This window comes from Pongo pygmaeus, chromosome 1, assembly GCF_028885625.2.
Source record: "Pongo pygmaeus isolate AG05252 chromosome 1, NHGRI_mPonPyg2-v2.0_pri, whole genome shotgun sequence".
Taxonomy (NCBI): domain Eukaryota; kingdom Metazoa; phylum Chordata; class Mammalia; order Primates; family Hominidae; genus Pongo; species Pongo pygmaeus.
Genome location: NC_072373.2, coordinates 143,512,128 through 143,526,085, shown reverse-complemented (window position 1 = coordinate 143,526,085; position 13,958 = coordinate 143,512,128). Strand labels below are relative to the sequence as shown.

At 37.3% G+C, this 13,958-nt stretch overlaps 1 protein-coding gene across 4 annotated transcripts in view; it reads left to right on the top strand.

The window, feature by feature from the left end:
• CLCA4 (chloride channel accessory 4) overlaps positions 1–10,131 on the top strand; it is a 61,638-nt gene extending 51,507 nt beyond the window's left edge. For 2 of the 4 annotated variants that reach the window (XM_054477779.2, XM_054477773.1), the window contains exons 9-15: positions 422–599; positions 1,959–2,065; positions 3,903–4,118; positions 4,696–4,963; positions 7,266–7,436; positions 8,724–8,957; positions 9,314–10,124. In XM_054477779.2, coding sequence (XP_054333754.1) covers positions 422–599; positions 1,959–2,065; positions 3,903–4,118; positions 4,696–4,963; positions 7,266–7,436; positions 8,724–8,957; positions 9,314–9,699 — 1,560 coding nt within the window. In that variant the 3' untranslated portion in view covers positions 9,700–10,124. Of the gene's footprint in view, positions 1–421; positions 600–1,958; positions 2,066–3,902; positions 4,119–4,695; positions 4,964–7,265; positions 7,437–8,723; positions 8,958–9,313 lie in introns of all 4 variants that reach the window. The other 2 variants (XM_054477765.1, XM_054477785.1) reach the window with 2 other exon arrangements.
• The last annotated feature ends 3,827 nt before the right edge of the window (positions 10,132–13,958 follow it).

The following is a 13,958-nucleotide window of genomic DNA, read 5'->3' as shown; positions in this document are numbered from 1 at the left end:
CATCTAGCTTTAAATGCAAGATACTTTATAAACTGAAGCCTTGTCTGTCAGAAGGTAGTCCAGTCAAAGAAAACAGAACACTATTTAATGTCACATACTGTGATTATACCTTTGGTATCTGGTTGACCTGACTTTCCCAGGTTGAGATGTTATTGTCATTTAGTCTAGACAGGATTTTCCAAAGCCTGGTCCCACCGAATTCCTTTAAATAAATACTCCCTGCAGCTGGGAGTTAAAAAAAATTCGTGTTTAACTTCCCCCAAAGATTGTTGATTGAAAATTCTTTATTTTAAAATAGAGGCTATCTCTTCTATTCTGCGTAACTTGTGTTTATTTTCTCTGTAATTTTTTTCTCATTTCCCGTTTGTCTATTTGATCTAGGAACGCCTGTTGGTAACTGTGCTCTGAATTATGTTTGCAGGTGATTAGAGAGCTACATTCCCAACTCGATGGATCTGAAGTAGTGCTGCTGACTGATGGGGAGGATAACACTGCAAGTTCTTGTATTGATGAAGTGAAACAAAGTGGGGCCATTGTTCATTTTATTGCTTTGGGAACAGCTGCTGATGAAGCAGTAATAGAGATGAGCAAGATAACAGGTAAAACATGATCCATTTATTCCGGGCCTTCAATAGCAATGCATAAATGTAAAGGCTGACAGTTCAACAACGTCTCTTGAGTTTCTGCCCTAGAGGCACTGAAGCTGGGGACAAGACCCAATCTCTGTTCTCCTGGCACTTGGAGTCCAGTTGGCTGGAGAGACGAATAAAACTGTTAATGAAATAACAAAATCAGATAGCATTCCTTCATAACAGGAGGAATATAGAAAAATAAAATTCTATGTGAGCAGAGGAAGCCATTAGCTTTACTAGAGTTGTATAGAGCCAGGGAAAGGAAGCATGAGAAACTAGCTGAATTCTGAGCTGGGCTTTGAACAGGTGGTGAATTTCTCTGGGAAGAAAAAGGGGATAAGAAAAGATGATCAAGTTATGAGCAAAAAACATCATGTTGGGGTGACAATGCAAGGCACATGGAGGGAATGGCGAAAACTCCGTGAGACCAGAGCATAAGCTGTGGGGTGGGTGTATGTGATTAACAGAAGCTCAGACTGAAAAGATCTAAATAACAATGAAGTTTTTATATAAACATTAACTATGGTAGCGGTTATTTCAGACACACAGATGTGATGAAAATGGATTACGTGTTTCCAATACCTTCTTAAACATAGTAGAGAATATATAATTTATGACATGAGTATAAATTATGTTGAATTGGCTTCTAATGGTACTAAATATATGCTTGCTTTTTAATGCTTAGTTATACAAAATCACATCATTTCAAAGTCCTTTCATGGCCATTGTAAAATTTATTTCTATTCCAAGTAGCTCCTTGAAAGTAGTACTTTTTTGGATTTATCTCTCTTGCTTTCCAATTTTCTATCTGCTCATTGCCAGTTATTGTGAGGATACCTAAATATAGCAGCTCTTTCATCTTTCTAATTTTCTGATTTTGGTCTACGCTAGCTGAAATATCTGAAAGTCAGCTTTGTTAGAACTAAAATAAAAGATTAGCAATCTTTTAACAAAAGATTTCACAAATCTACACTGGCTGAAATATCTGAGAGTCAATTTTGTTAGAAATAAAAGATTCTCTAAAAGGGCTGTGTAAAGTTTGTGAGCTTTAATACATGGAATTGTAACATCTTTCATATTCTATAATTATCATGCATTTTAGCTAGCTAAGATTTTGATAATGAGGTATTATGGTAGCTTTCATTCACTAGTTATGACATTTTAAAATGAGCATTTCAGAATTAACCTGTACAACTATGTGCTTTTGGTCTATTTTAATAACACATACTGAAACTATGATTTTGTTTTAACTATTACCTTAATAATCACTAAAACATACATACCTATTTTCTAAAAAGCAGTCTAATTAATGCATTTACATTTTAGGAGGAAGTCATTTGTATGCTTCAGATAAAGCCCAGAACAATGGCCTCATTGATGCTTTTGGGGCCCTTACATCAGGAAATACTGATCTCTCCCAGAAGTCCCTTCAGGTCAGAGTTCTCATTCCTTGGGTTTTCATGTTCACTTTTGCCATAACAAAGAAAAAACAATTTGGTGGTTATAAGTTTTGAGTTCCATATTTTTCTCAAAGTAAATTTTTTATTAAAATCTAAACTTTAATCTTAAATAGAAATTACCCTTTAGCTATAGTCAAATTAATTGGTGAAATAAGAGTAAAATAAATGGTGAAACAGCAGACATACTGTTTCTTTTCCTATTGCCACGGGTTTGGTTAAGAAATGACATTACGATGTTATAATGTCAAATTTTTCACCAAAAATGGACCTTTTCCAAAATAAAGCACCCATTTTTCAATGAATGCATTTTAAAAGCTCATGCTTCCAAGCCTTCCCCATGCTTAACTTCTATGAAATAGGTTTAGACACATGAACTCAAGAACCTGGCTGGGAAATGGGAGTGTATCTTGGAAATAAATTAAGCAGGAGAAAGAAGGGGTGAATAATCATTGTCTATCTACAAACATAGGGCTTCTGTCACCTCTTCAACCACTTTTTTCGGTGGCTTTTTGTTTTATTCACCTGTCTTCTGAACTTAACACTTTTGCTCATCTGCGTCTTGATAGCACCACCATTTTCTGTTACTTAGATTCAAAAACTTTGAGTAAACTTTGATTCTTCTTTCTTCATGTCCCACATGAACATAGCCAGTTTCTCTCAAAACATATTTTACAAAAATGTTTCTCTTCTTTTCATTCCTACATGTCTATGTCATGTCACTTTATGTCAAGACTTCTGTCTTGTGTTTTCCAGCTCATCAGCTCACTGCCTATGTTAAAACTTGCCATGATCCCTAAACAAACCTATTTTCCTCTACTTCTCAACAATGAAAAGAACAGAAGTTGTAGGATGTGAGCTTAGAGTATGTACAGATTGGTTTGGACATCTGGTCTGCAGATATACCCTGCAAACAAGTTAAATATTAGTATGAGATATTGCCTGCTAGTGTTTGGAGAATAAGCTGAAGGATAATAAAAGTCATTTCTGAGGTTGCCATCGTCGTTGACTGAGAAAATGATGATTATAGTGACTGAAATTGAGAAGTAAGGAGAGAGAACTGATTCCGAAGATACTATTTTGCGTTCTGTTTATTTTAAATGGATGGTAGGAACACCAGGAAACCCGCTATACAATATAGCAACTGTAGTTAACAACAATGTATTGTATATTTGAAAATCACTAAGTGGATTTTATGCATTCTCATCACAAAAATAAGTATGTGAGGTAATGCCTATGTTAATCCATTTGATTTAGCCATTTCACAATATGTGCATATTTCTTTGTCACTTTAAAAAATGAGTAACTAAACAAAAATGGTTGGCTCTTCTGGACTAACAGCTATCAACAAAAAGTTGAAATACTTTCTTTAAAGCTCTTCTCAAAGAAAGGTTCTATCTTCAGTTTCCTCTCTTCTCAGGATTCCAACCTTTATATATCAGTTTGCCCTCTTGTTGAATATATTTACTGTCCAGTGCTACTCCCTCTATCTGTGTGAAAAAATTATTTCAAAATTCCACATCAGGAAAACATCCATGAATGCTTGCCAAGACAACCGGGAAAAAAACAGTAAGGTCATATTCATGACTGTAAAACCCATGCTTCTGCTCTACATGCTTCTGCTCTAAGTCTCTTACTTCCTCACTTTTTAATTGATAACTGTCATATCATCACCAGCTTGCAGAGAAATCACAAGTCTAAGGTGGTTTGCCATTTATAAGCTTGTTCTCAGGCCAGAAATTAAAAACCATCTTGAAAAAAGAATAAAATTACTGTCTTCTGCAGTCATTAATTTTGAAATCTATTTAAACAGCTTGAAAGTAAGGGATTAACACTGAATAGTAATCCCTGGATGAACGACACTGTCATAATTGATAGTACAGTGGGAAAGGACACATTCTTTCTCATCACATGGAACAGTCTGCCTCCCAGTATTTCTCTCTGGGATCCCAGTGGAACAATAATGGAAAATTTCACAGTGGATGCAACTTCCAAAATGGCCTATCTCAGTATTCCAGGAACTGCAAAGGTAAGCAATCAGCTTTTAGACTTCCTGTCAACATTTTTAAAAAACTGAACATAAATTGTTTAATGTCATAAATGTCAGTACCAAAGGCTGTATCAACTTTAAAATTAAGATAAAATATTATGTACTTTCTATGCCTGTGTCCTTAAAATTATGATGGTAGGAAAAAAGAACTTATATATCAAGAAGAAGGAAGAAAAGGTAGTCAAGACTGTCTGAGAAGAACTTTAAGAAGGAAATGTAGGAAGAGTCTATGCAAATTGGTGGGTAGAGAGCTACTGGGTCCTTCCTTATTCATCCTACCAGGAATGATGAATCTGTGGACTCTAAGGCCAAAACCAAGGCAAACCTTCTAAAACTTATTTTTTCCAATTGAGATGTAGCAAAGTGTACACATCATGAATGGTACCACTTGGCATGCCCTGTCTGAACTACCTCAGCCCTGACCCATTTATCCTCAACATCCTTAAAAACGTCTTTATTCTCTCCCCATTATATAATTTATTTTAGAATTACATAATGGAAATATAGAAAGTAGCTTGACTTTGGATACTTACTACATTTCTGTTGAAACTTTTAGGTGGGCACTTGGGCATACAATCTTCAAGCGAAAGCAACCCCAGAAACATTAACCATTACAGTAACTTCTCGAGCAGCAAATTCATCTGTGCCTCCAATCACAGTGAATGCTAAAATGAATAAGGATGTAAACAGTTTCCCCAGCCCAATGATTGTTTATGCAGAAATTCTACAAGGATATGTACCTGTTCTTGGAGCCAATGTGACTGCTTTCATTGAATCACAGAATGGACATACAGAAGTTTTGGAACTTTTGGATAATGGTGCAGGTAATTCATAGGTTTCTATGAATAAGCCAATATTTTCTTAATTCAGCATGTTGTGAGTCCCTGTGGCATTGTGGGGCAGTAAGACAGGCAACAGAATTGATGCAGATTAAGGAGGAACAGCAGGAACAGCAGGAAATTTTATCTAGGTAAAACCTACAGAGTGCTTAGCAAATGTCTTTCATGTGGTAAGCACCCAATCAATGTTTGTGGGTTGGGCGCTGTGGCTCACGTATGTAATCCTAGCAATTTGGGAGGCCAAGGTGGGCAGATCACTTGAGGTCAGGAGTTCAAGACCAGCCTGGCAAACATGGTGAAACCCCTTTTCTACTAAAAGTACAAAAAATTAGCCATGTGTGGTGGCACACACTTGTAATCCCAGCTACTTGGGAGGATGAGGCCAGAGGATCACTTGAACCTGGGAGGTGGAGGTTGCAGTGAGCCAAGATCATAACACCACATTCCAGCCTGGGCAACAGAGAAAGACTCCGTCTCAACGACAACAAAAATATCCAATAAATAAATAAAAATAAAAACGTTTTTGGTTGTTGAATTTTTTTGTTTGTTTTTTGTTTTTTTGAGATGAGGTCTCACTCTGTCGCACAGGCTGGATGGAGTTCAGTAGCACCATTTCAGCTCACTGAAGCCTCTGCCTCCCGGGCTCAAGCGGTCCTCCTATCTCAGCATCCCAAGTAGCTGGGATACAGGTGTGTGCCACCATGCTCAGCTAATCTTTAAATTTTTTTGTAGAGAAAAGGTCAACAAAAGAGAAAAGGTCTCACTATGTTGCCCCAGCCGGTCTCAAACTCCTAGGCTTAAGCCACCCTCCCACCCCAGCCTCCCAAAGTGCTGGGATTACAGGAGTGAGCCACCATGCCTGGCCATACATGTAATTTTTTGTCATCATTATTGTTTATCATCCAGGCAACCAATGTCTGTCACCAATTAGAAAGGTCTCATTCAGGAAGGTGAGGACAGCATCAAGAAAGTCTGTCTAGAGAAAGGGTGAAGCACAAGCAAACTAAATGTGATTAAGTGATAGAACTTGGGTCTCTGGCAGGAAAAGAAAGCAGGAGTATTCCTCAACAGCTGGAACAAAGTATAAATATAGTCCTGAGAACTGGGGCCCAGGGGCAGCTAGCACTGCCACAAGAGAGGAAGATTCATCACTGGGGCATCAGATACCAGGTCTGGCTGGTAGGAATCAAGATGCAATGTTGGCCATTCTCTGTCTCCCTGGTCTGCACAAATGGGTGATGCCTAAAGACGCTTTCCCTAGATTCTGGGTTGTTCTAGGAATGGAAGCTTCTGTTAAGAGATTAATGAGCAAGGAAATAAGTATATTGATAGGCATCCGAATTAACAAAATTTTCTATCAGTATATTTTGCAATGTAACTTATTCAATCATTTTATAATCATATCTTCAACTAGAGTTGCCCCTGAGAAAAACTGAGAAGGCGAAATTGTTCTTTTGTGTACCTCAGTGTCTTCTTCAGATATATCAATATTTCCACAACTATCCCTTGCTTCTTTTTCCCCTTTCTGCAAATCTATACTACATTAAAACTTATATGCACCATGTTTCCCTTCTCAACATTTTGCTAGATGACCATTTAGGTAATTGGGGAAATTTGCTAATTTGGAATGTCTTTACCTGAGATGGTATTGGTGATTAACAATGACATAGAGCAGACATTCTTTAGTCTGCAAATGTCTTTAGTCTGCAGACAAACTTTAGTGTGCAAAGGAATCATCTCGAGGGCTTGTAAGAACACAGAATGCTGGGACCTTTCCCTAGGAAGTCTGGGAAATGTATATCTCTAAAAATCTCCAAATTTAGTAATTTTAGTTGACTGTTGTGAGAATTAAATCCTACACAAAGAAAGGATTTTTCCTTAGTAGGGACCCTTTTGATTTAAACAGAGAGATGACATAATTAGTGTGTTTAGAGAAAGCAAGCTGAAAGCAACCAAATGGTGGAGAAATTGTAAGAGTACTATGTGTGATATTCTGTATATGAATTAATAAGGACAGAAAGGTGAAGTATTTAGGCATTTATTATGCATACATAAATATCAATGTGTGTGTATGTATGTTACATAGAAATAGTAGATATCAAAATAGCTCAAGGGTGTCAATTCTACAATATATTGTTTTGGCAGAATATAATGGAAATATTCTCCAAAGGGTCAATCTAAAAATATTAAGCCTAATCTAGAGGATATGCTTGTAGAGCCAATTGCTTGTCTTAGAAAATGCGAAATTTCTCTTTACAATACTTTATTCCTTCATTTCTATAACAAGGCGCTGATTCTTTCAAGAATGATGGAGTCTACTCCAGGTATTTTACAGCATATACAGAAAATGGCAGATACAGCTTAAAAGTACGGGCTCATGGAGGAACAAACACCGCCAGGCTAAGATTACGGCCTCCACTGAATAGAGCTGCGTACATACCAGGCTGGGTAGTGAACGGTGAGTAACTCATGATATTTGTAATCCAGTGTTAATTTGAATAATATTGATGATTTGATATAATTAAGGCTTCAAACAGGTTGATCAAAACTCAAAATATAGCTTTTCCCATTTACAGAATAAAGTTCTCAGCCATACTAGGATTTGCCTCTAAATTAATCTGAGCTTTGGTACAATGTCTGGCACCTAGTAAGCACTCAGCACTCAAAAAAAGGTCAATTATTATTATTTTTTTAAACTTTCAGTTTAGGTTTGAGGGTACATGTGCAGGTTTGTTATATAGGTAAACTCGTGTCATGGCAGTTTGTTGTACAGATTATTTCATTACACAGGTACTAAACCTAGTACCCAATAGTTATTTTTTCCGCTCCTCTCCCTCCTCCCAACCTCCACCCTCAAGTAGGCCCTAGTGCCTGTTGTTACCCTCTTTGTGTCCATGAATTCTCATCATTTAGCTCCCACTTATAAGTGAGAACATGCAGTATTTTGGTTTTCTGTTCCTGCATTAGTTTCCTGAGGATAATGGCCTCCAGCTCCATTCATGTTCCTGCAAAAGACATGATCTCACTCAAAAACATCAGTTATTATTATGTTAGTTTGAACATCTTATGTATATCAGCAATAGTATGCCCAACTTTCAGCTCAAGATGAAGGAAACAGGCCAATTTATGAACCTAAGCACAAGCCAGTGCAGAATTTATCTTTCAGATTACATATGCTGTAAGAGTAAACATTTATTTGGAATTTTAATAAGTCAAAAAGAAAAACAAACAGTGTGTGCAGTAAAGTGATGTAAGAATTAAGAATGCATTCTTTGCTAGCTTTCTTTCATCTGGTCCCTTGTGACTTTTAGGGGCTTTCTACTAGCAATTGGAATACAATCAGAAGAATTATTCCTTAGCACTTGCAGCATGGAGGGAGGGACCTAGCACAAGTGGGTGGAGGAGAACTGGTAATGATTTCCCCAGGTATATTCCCAGAGTGCAGATAATTTAAGAGGCAAAGCAATTCCTTTTTTAAAAAGGCACATATTGAATTATATAATATTTCTGTCACCTAGTGTAGGCTTAATTCTAAAGCAATTTGTTTTCTGATTCTGTCCTACAATATCCTACCAAAGAAAGAATTCTCTCACCAGTTGGACGCTAATGATTGTCACAAAACTTAGTAAAAATGTGACTGTATATATTTTTTTAAAAGCAAAAGACAAGTGAAGAAGGTGATTCACTGAATTATAAAAAATACCAGTAGTTTTGCCCATTATAAACCAGGAAATGTTTAATGCAGGGGAAATTGAAGCAAACCTGCCAAGACCTGAAACTGATGAGGATACTCAGACCACCTTGGAGGATTTCAGCCGAACAGCGTCCGGAGGTGCATTTGTGGTATCACAAGTCCCAAGCCTTCCCTTGCCTGACCAATACCCACCAAGTCAAATCACAGACCTTGATGCCACAGTTCATGAGGATGAGATTATTCTTACATGGACAGCACCAGGAGATGATTTTGATGTTGGAAAAGGTAAGGACGAAGTGTCATGTGATTTTGACTTAAGTGAAAGGTGCTAATTGCAAAAACAGGGGTGTAAGGGTGGGTGAGGGGAGAATGGTTTTATATTGACAGCCTAGCAAAGTGTTAATTTTATAATGTGATTTTTTAATCAATCAAATGACACATTTTAACGTGGTCCTACTTTTCATACAAAGAAGGTAGCAATTTGCAGAGCTTAAGATCAGAATTCAGCTTTTATTAAAAAATGAGTAAGGCTTTTGATCTGAGTATCTGCTTTGCATAACTAGACATTTTTGAGAATAAATAAAAAGGAATGAATATACTATGCTCCAGTCTCTAAACTACATGTAACTTTTTTTTCTCAGTTCAACATTATATCATAAGAATAAGTGGAAGTATTCTTGATCTAAGAGACAGTTTTAATGATGCTCTTCAAGTAAATACTACTGATCTGTCACCAAAGGAGGCCAACTCCAAGGAAATCTTTGCATTTAAACCAGAAAATATCTCAGAAGAAAATGCAACCCATGTATTTATTGCCATTAAAAGTATAGATAAAAGCAATTTGACATCAAAAGTATCCAACATTGCACAAGTAACTTTGTTTATCCCTCAAGCAAATCCTGATGACATTGATCCTACTCCTACTCCTGATAAAAGTCATAATTCTGGAGTTAATATTTCTACCCTGATATTGTCTGTGATTGGGTCTGTTGTAATTGTTAACTTTATTTTAAGTACCACCATTTGAACCTTAACGAAGAAAAAAATCTTCAAGTAGACCCAGAAGAGAGTTTTAGAAAACAAAACAATGTAAGTAAAGGATATTTCTGAATCTTAAAATTCATCCCATGTGTGATCATAAACTCATAAAAATAATTTTAAGATGTCTGAAAAGGATACTTTGATTAAATAAAAACACTCATGGATATGTAAAAAACTGTCAAGATTAAAATTTAATAGTTTCATTTATTTGTTATTTTATTTGTAAGAAATAGTGAGGAACAAAGATCTTTTTTCATACTGATACATGGTTGTATATTATTTGACGCCTGGTTGTATATTATTTGATGCAACAGTTTTCTGAAATGATATTTCAAATTTCATCAAGAAATTAAAATCATCTATTTGAACAGTCAAAATACAAGTAAAGGAGAGCAAATAAACAACATTTGGAAAAAAATGAATTTGATATTGGTATTATTAAGTATAAATTGATGATCTCATATTCATCCAAAGCCTCCAACTGTACCCTACAATTGCCAAGGTTATGTTTACTACAGTTCATGGATATGGAGAAAACTAGAAAAAAAATCAAAATCAATTACCACCTGTCAAACTATAATTTTTCCTGATTTTATTTTGATATAAACATATATCTGTCTCTTTTCATTTAAAAAGCCATACCTATCTGCATACTTTTTATTTTATCATAGGAAAGAATTACTGAAACTACTATCTATTGCCCTTGTTTTCAGATAAAGAAAGCTAAATATTTTTAAAACATAATATTTTCATTCATCTCTCAGGGTCACAACCATATTGACTAATGAGATCACTTAAGGAGAAAATGTGGGTTGAAAGGAGCAGTTTTACATGGCAGACCATAGCCAGGTCAGCCAGAGGCCTTAATGATGTAAACAAAATGGAACACAGAGCATGTAACAATGGTGTAAGATGGTGCAGAAAGAACTTCCCCTCATAGGAGTAAGTAGACTTTGAGTCCAAGTTTACAAGCATACGGTTTCCTTGTTGTTCCAACGGGTGGTTTTCTCATTTTGCACAGGAATTTTTATTACTATAACTCAGCATCCTGAGAAACTAGAGAGGACCTGAAGAACAGCATCCACTCATTTGCATTCTTATCTCAGGTAGCATTGTCAGGAATTCTTTGCTCTTTGGAAGTAAATGAAAATGAAAGCCATATAAGCTGAGTCCAGGTGTCACTTTTAACAATCTTCAAACATAGATCTTGACCTGGCATAAAGAATTTGGTGTGATTAGCAGGGCTGACAATAAAAAGGCCTTGTAGTTTAAGTTGGAAGTAGTAAAGGAGCAAAGGAAGAGGAAGTAAGTGGGAGACTCCTGACTCTAGGAAGGTTTGACTTCCTCTCAAAGCATGCAGAAGAAAATGTGCAGAGGAAAATGAGCTGTGCACTAGGGCATTTGGAGACTAAGCTGTTGAGGCAAAAAGTCTATTGGCACTGTTAGCTCCTCTAGCAGACTGGCACCTGTTTGGCCAGTTGCTAATGGCTAGGGATGTACAGGAGAAAATGCAGGAAAAGCATTAATTGTAGAGCACCTGGCCTTTACCAAGAGGGAAATGAAGGCCTGAAATTCTATGTTGGCACTAGAAATATCATATAACAGTCAGATTTTCTTTATGTCCTTTCCACCCATTCACCCCATTACTCTGGAGGCAAAGCCTCCCAGCCTGGTTACTTCCCTCTCTGAGGTTCTAGTGCAATAGCTAGGCTCAGGTGGGTCCCAGTAGTGGGCTCTCCTCTCCCAGGTCAAGCTCTGATTTCATTCTATTCCCAGGTCTGCATCAAGTAGTTATTTGTGAATTCTTAAGAATCAGGAAGATAACTAAATCATTACCATTGTTGTAGTCAATACAGGCTACATAATTTATGCTGCTCACTGCAAAATGAAAATAAGAGGCCTTTGCTTTAAAATTAGTAAGAATTTCAAGACACCAACAGCCAAACATTAAACCAAGTTCAGGGCCCTTCTAAGCAGAGCTCCAAGCAACTGCACAGATGGTATGTCCACAAAACCAGCCCTGGCTGTAGTCCAGGATAAACTAGCGATTGTACCTACAGTATGAAGTCTCTGTGTGGGCTGTCCATTACAACCACCTAGCAGCATTCATGGTCTAGTAGTTGATTTAATTAATCATGAAAAAACTACCACATTTGGGAAAGTAAGTTTAGGCTCATCGCCTCTGGCAGGGAATCTGGCAACAGAAAATACATCTAAGATATTCCATTAAGGAAGAGAGGCAGCCCTGTATGGGAGAGGACGAACCCTCTACGGACCTCAGAGACTTGAATGTCTACAGGGTTCCTGAATAGAAAAAAACTTGTATCACTAGCTATCCAAGTCAGTGTTACTCCTTGGGGTGGGAAGTCTACAGTGTCACAAGCTAGGTCTGCCCAAGCTCTAGCACAGAGAGATGGTATGCATTCATAGTCACAGCTGCTCAGCTAGGACTGAGAGAACTACCTTTCCATGCTTCTATTCATGCCACTGAGATGGCTGCTGTCACAGGCTAGAGTGCCCCAGTACAGCATGTGTAAGTGTGGGGACCCAAACCACAGTGCCTGATGAACATTCACACCAGCATAAAATAGAACTAAGAGGAGTTCAACTCAAAGCAACACTGAAGTGATCCAGGCCTATTGCAGCCAAACAGAAAAGTATGGTAGCTAATCCCCAAAAATGTTTTCAAAGATCCACAGTTCCAATTATTTGTAGCCTTATGTAGTTCTTTCTCACGTTGGATCTCAGCTGGGTGAATGATGTGCCTTAATTAACATAACACAGAAAAATGATAGATGTTTCCATTTTAGTGTTCTTGGGAACCCTGGCCTACCATGTTAAAATACAGCTATGCTAATGGAGAGACCACTGGAGAGGTTCCAAGAATACATGCAGAATAAAAAGAGGACTAATTAACTCTCCCTGTTTCCCAGCCTCTAGATGATTCCATTTGCAGTCACCAGACTCTAAGCCTAACCAGCAAAAGAACCTCCCATTTAAGCCCAGACAACCAATAGAATCATAGAAAAAAGAAAATGATTGATGTTTTGAGCCACTGTTTTGGGATGGTTTGGTCCACAGTGCTAGATTACCAAAATAACCAATAACTGTACTGGTCAGTGTTCCATCAGGGAAACAGACCACCATGAGTATTACAGAGTAGGGAATTTATTTATTATAAGAATTAGGATGAGGAAGTAAAGCACTGAAGAAAGGAAATGGGAGATCAGAAAAAAATCTAACAAGCCTATCTGAAGTGCTGAAGTTTGTGTTGGGTGTTTAATGTCGGTATCCAGGCATGTCCAGGAACTGGAATGGGATCATGAAGGGGGCCACTGTAGAAGCCTGTGGAAGACTGTTACCTGTGCGTAAAAAACCTCTGTGGGTTTGTTGCCAAGGGTCTTGTGGTGGACCTAGGATCACTGTCAGTCAGCAATGTCAGCATTCAGAAAGAAGAGTCAGAAATGGAGTAGAGAGGAGCAAGGATGCCGGCCCATCTGCACCTGTTTCCCACTGCCTCTTATCACTTCTCCTGCAAGCAGTTATGGCTGCTGTTTTACTTCTGCCTTCCACATTTCATGCAAATTATTTTTGACCAACTCTAACCCAGAATCATATGGTTTCTGAGAGATGTAGTTCCAATTTATCCAACTTGCCTCAGCAAAGCCACTATTATATTAAGTGAAATAAGCCAGACACAAAAAGACAAATACAGTATGTTCTCATTTATATGTGAAATCTAAAAACATTGTACACATAGAAGCAGAGAGTAGAATGGTGGTTACCAGAGGCTGGGGTGGGAGGAAAAAATAAGTTTGAGAGATCTACTGTACATCATGGTGATTATAGTTAATAACAATATGCTCTATAATTGAAACTCACAAAAAGAATAGATTTTAACTGATCTAACCAAAAAAAAATTTATGAGCTAATGCATTAATTAAATATCTTGATTTATCCATTCCACAATGTATACATATACAGACATACCATGTTTTATTGGATTTCACTTTATTGTGCTTCACAGATACTGTGATTTTTACAAATTGACAATGACAATGCTAATGGAATTGGGCTCTGATGTTAGTAATTGCTACCCAGTGACATAGAGGAACTCAGTAGAACACAGTTTGTTACAGCGACTCAAAAAATTGTTTTTCCATGTTTATATCCTAGTGAATGGAGACTGTTCAATAAACTGCTTTCACAGCAATTATACTCAATATCGTCACTGCAAAAACTTCA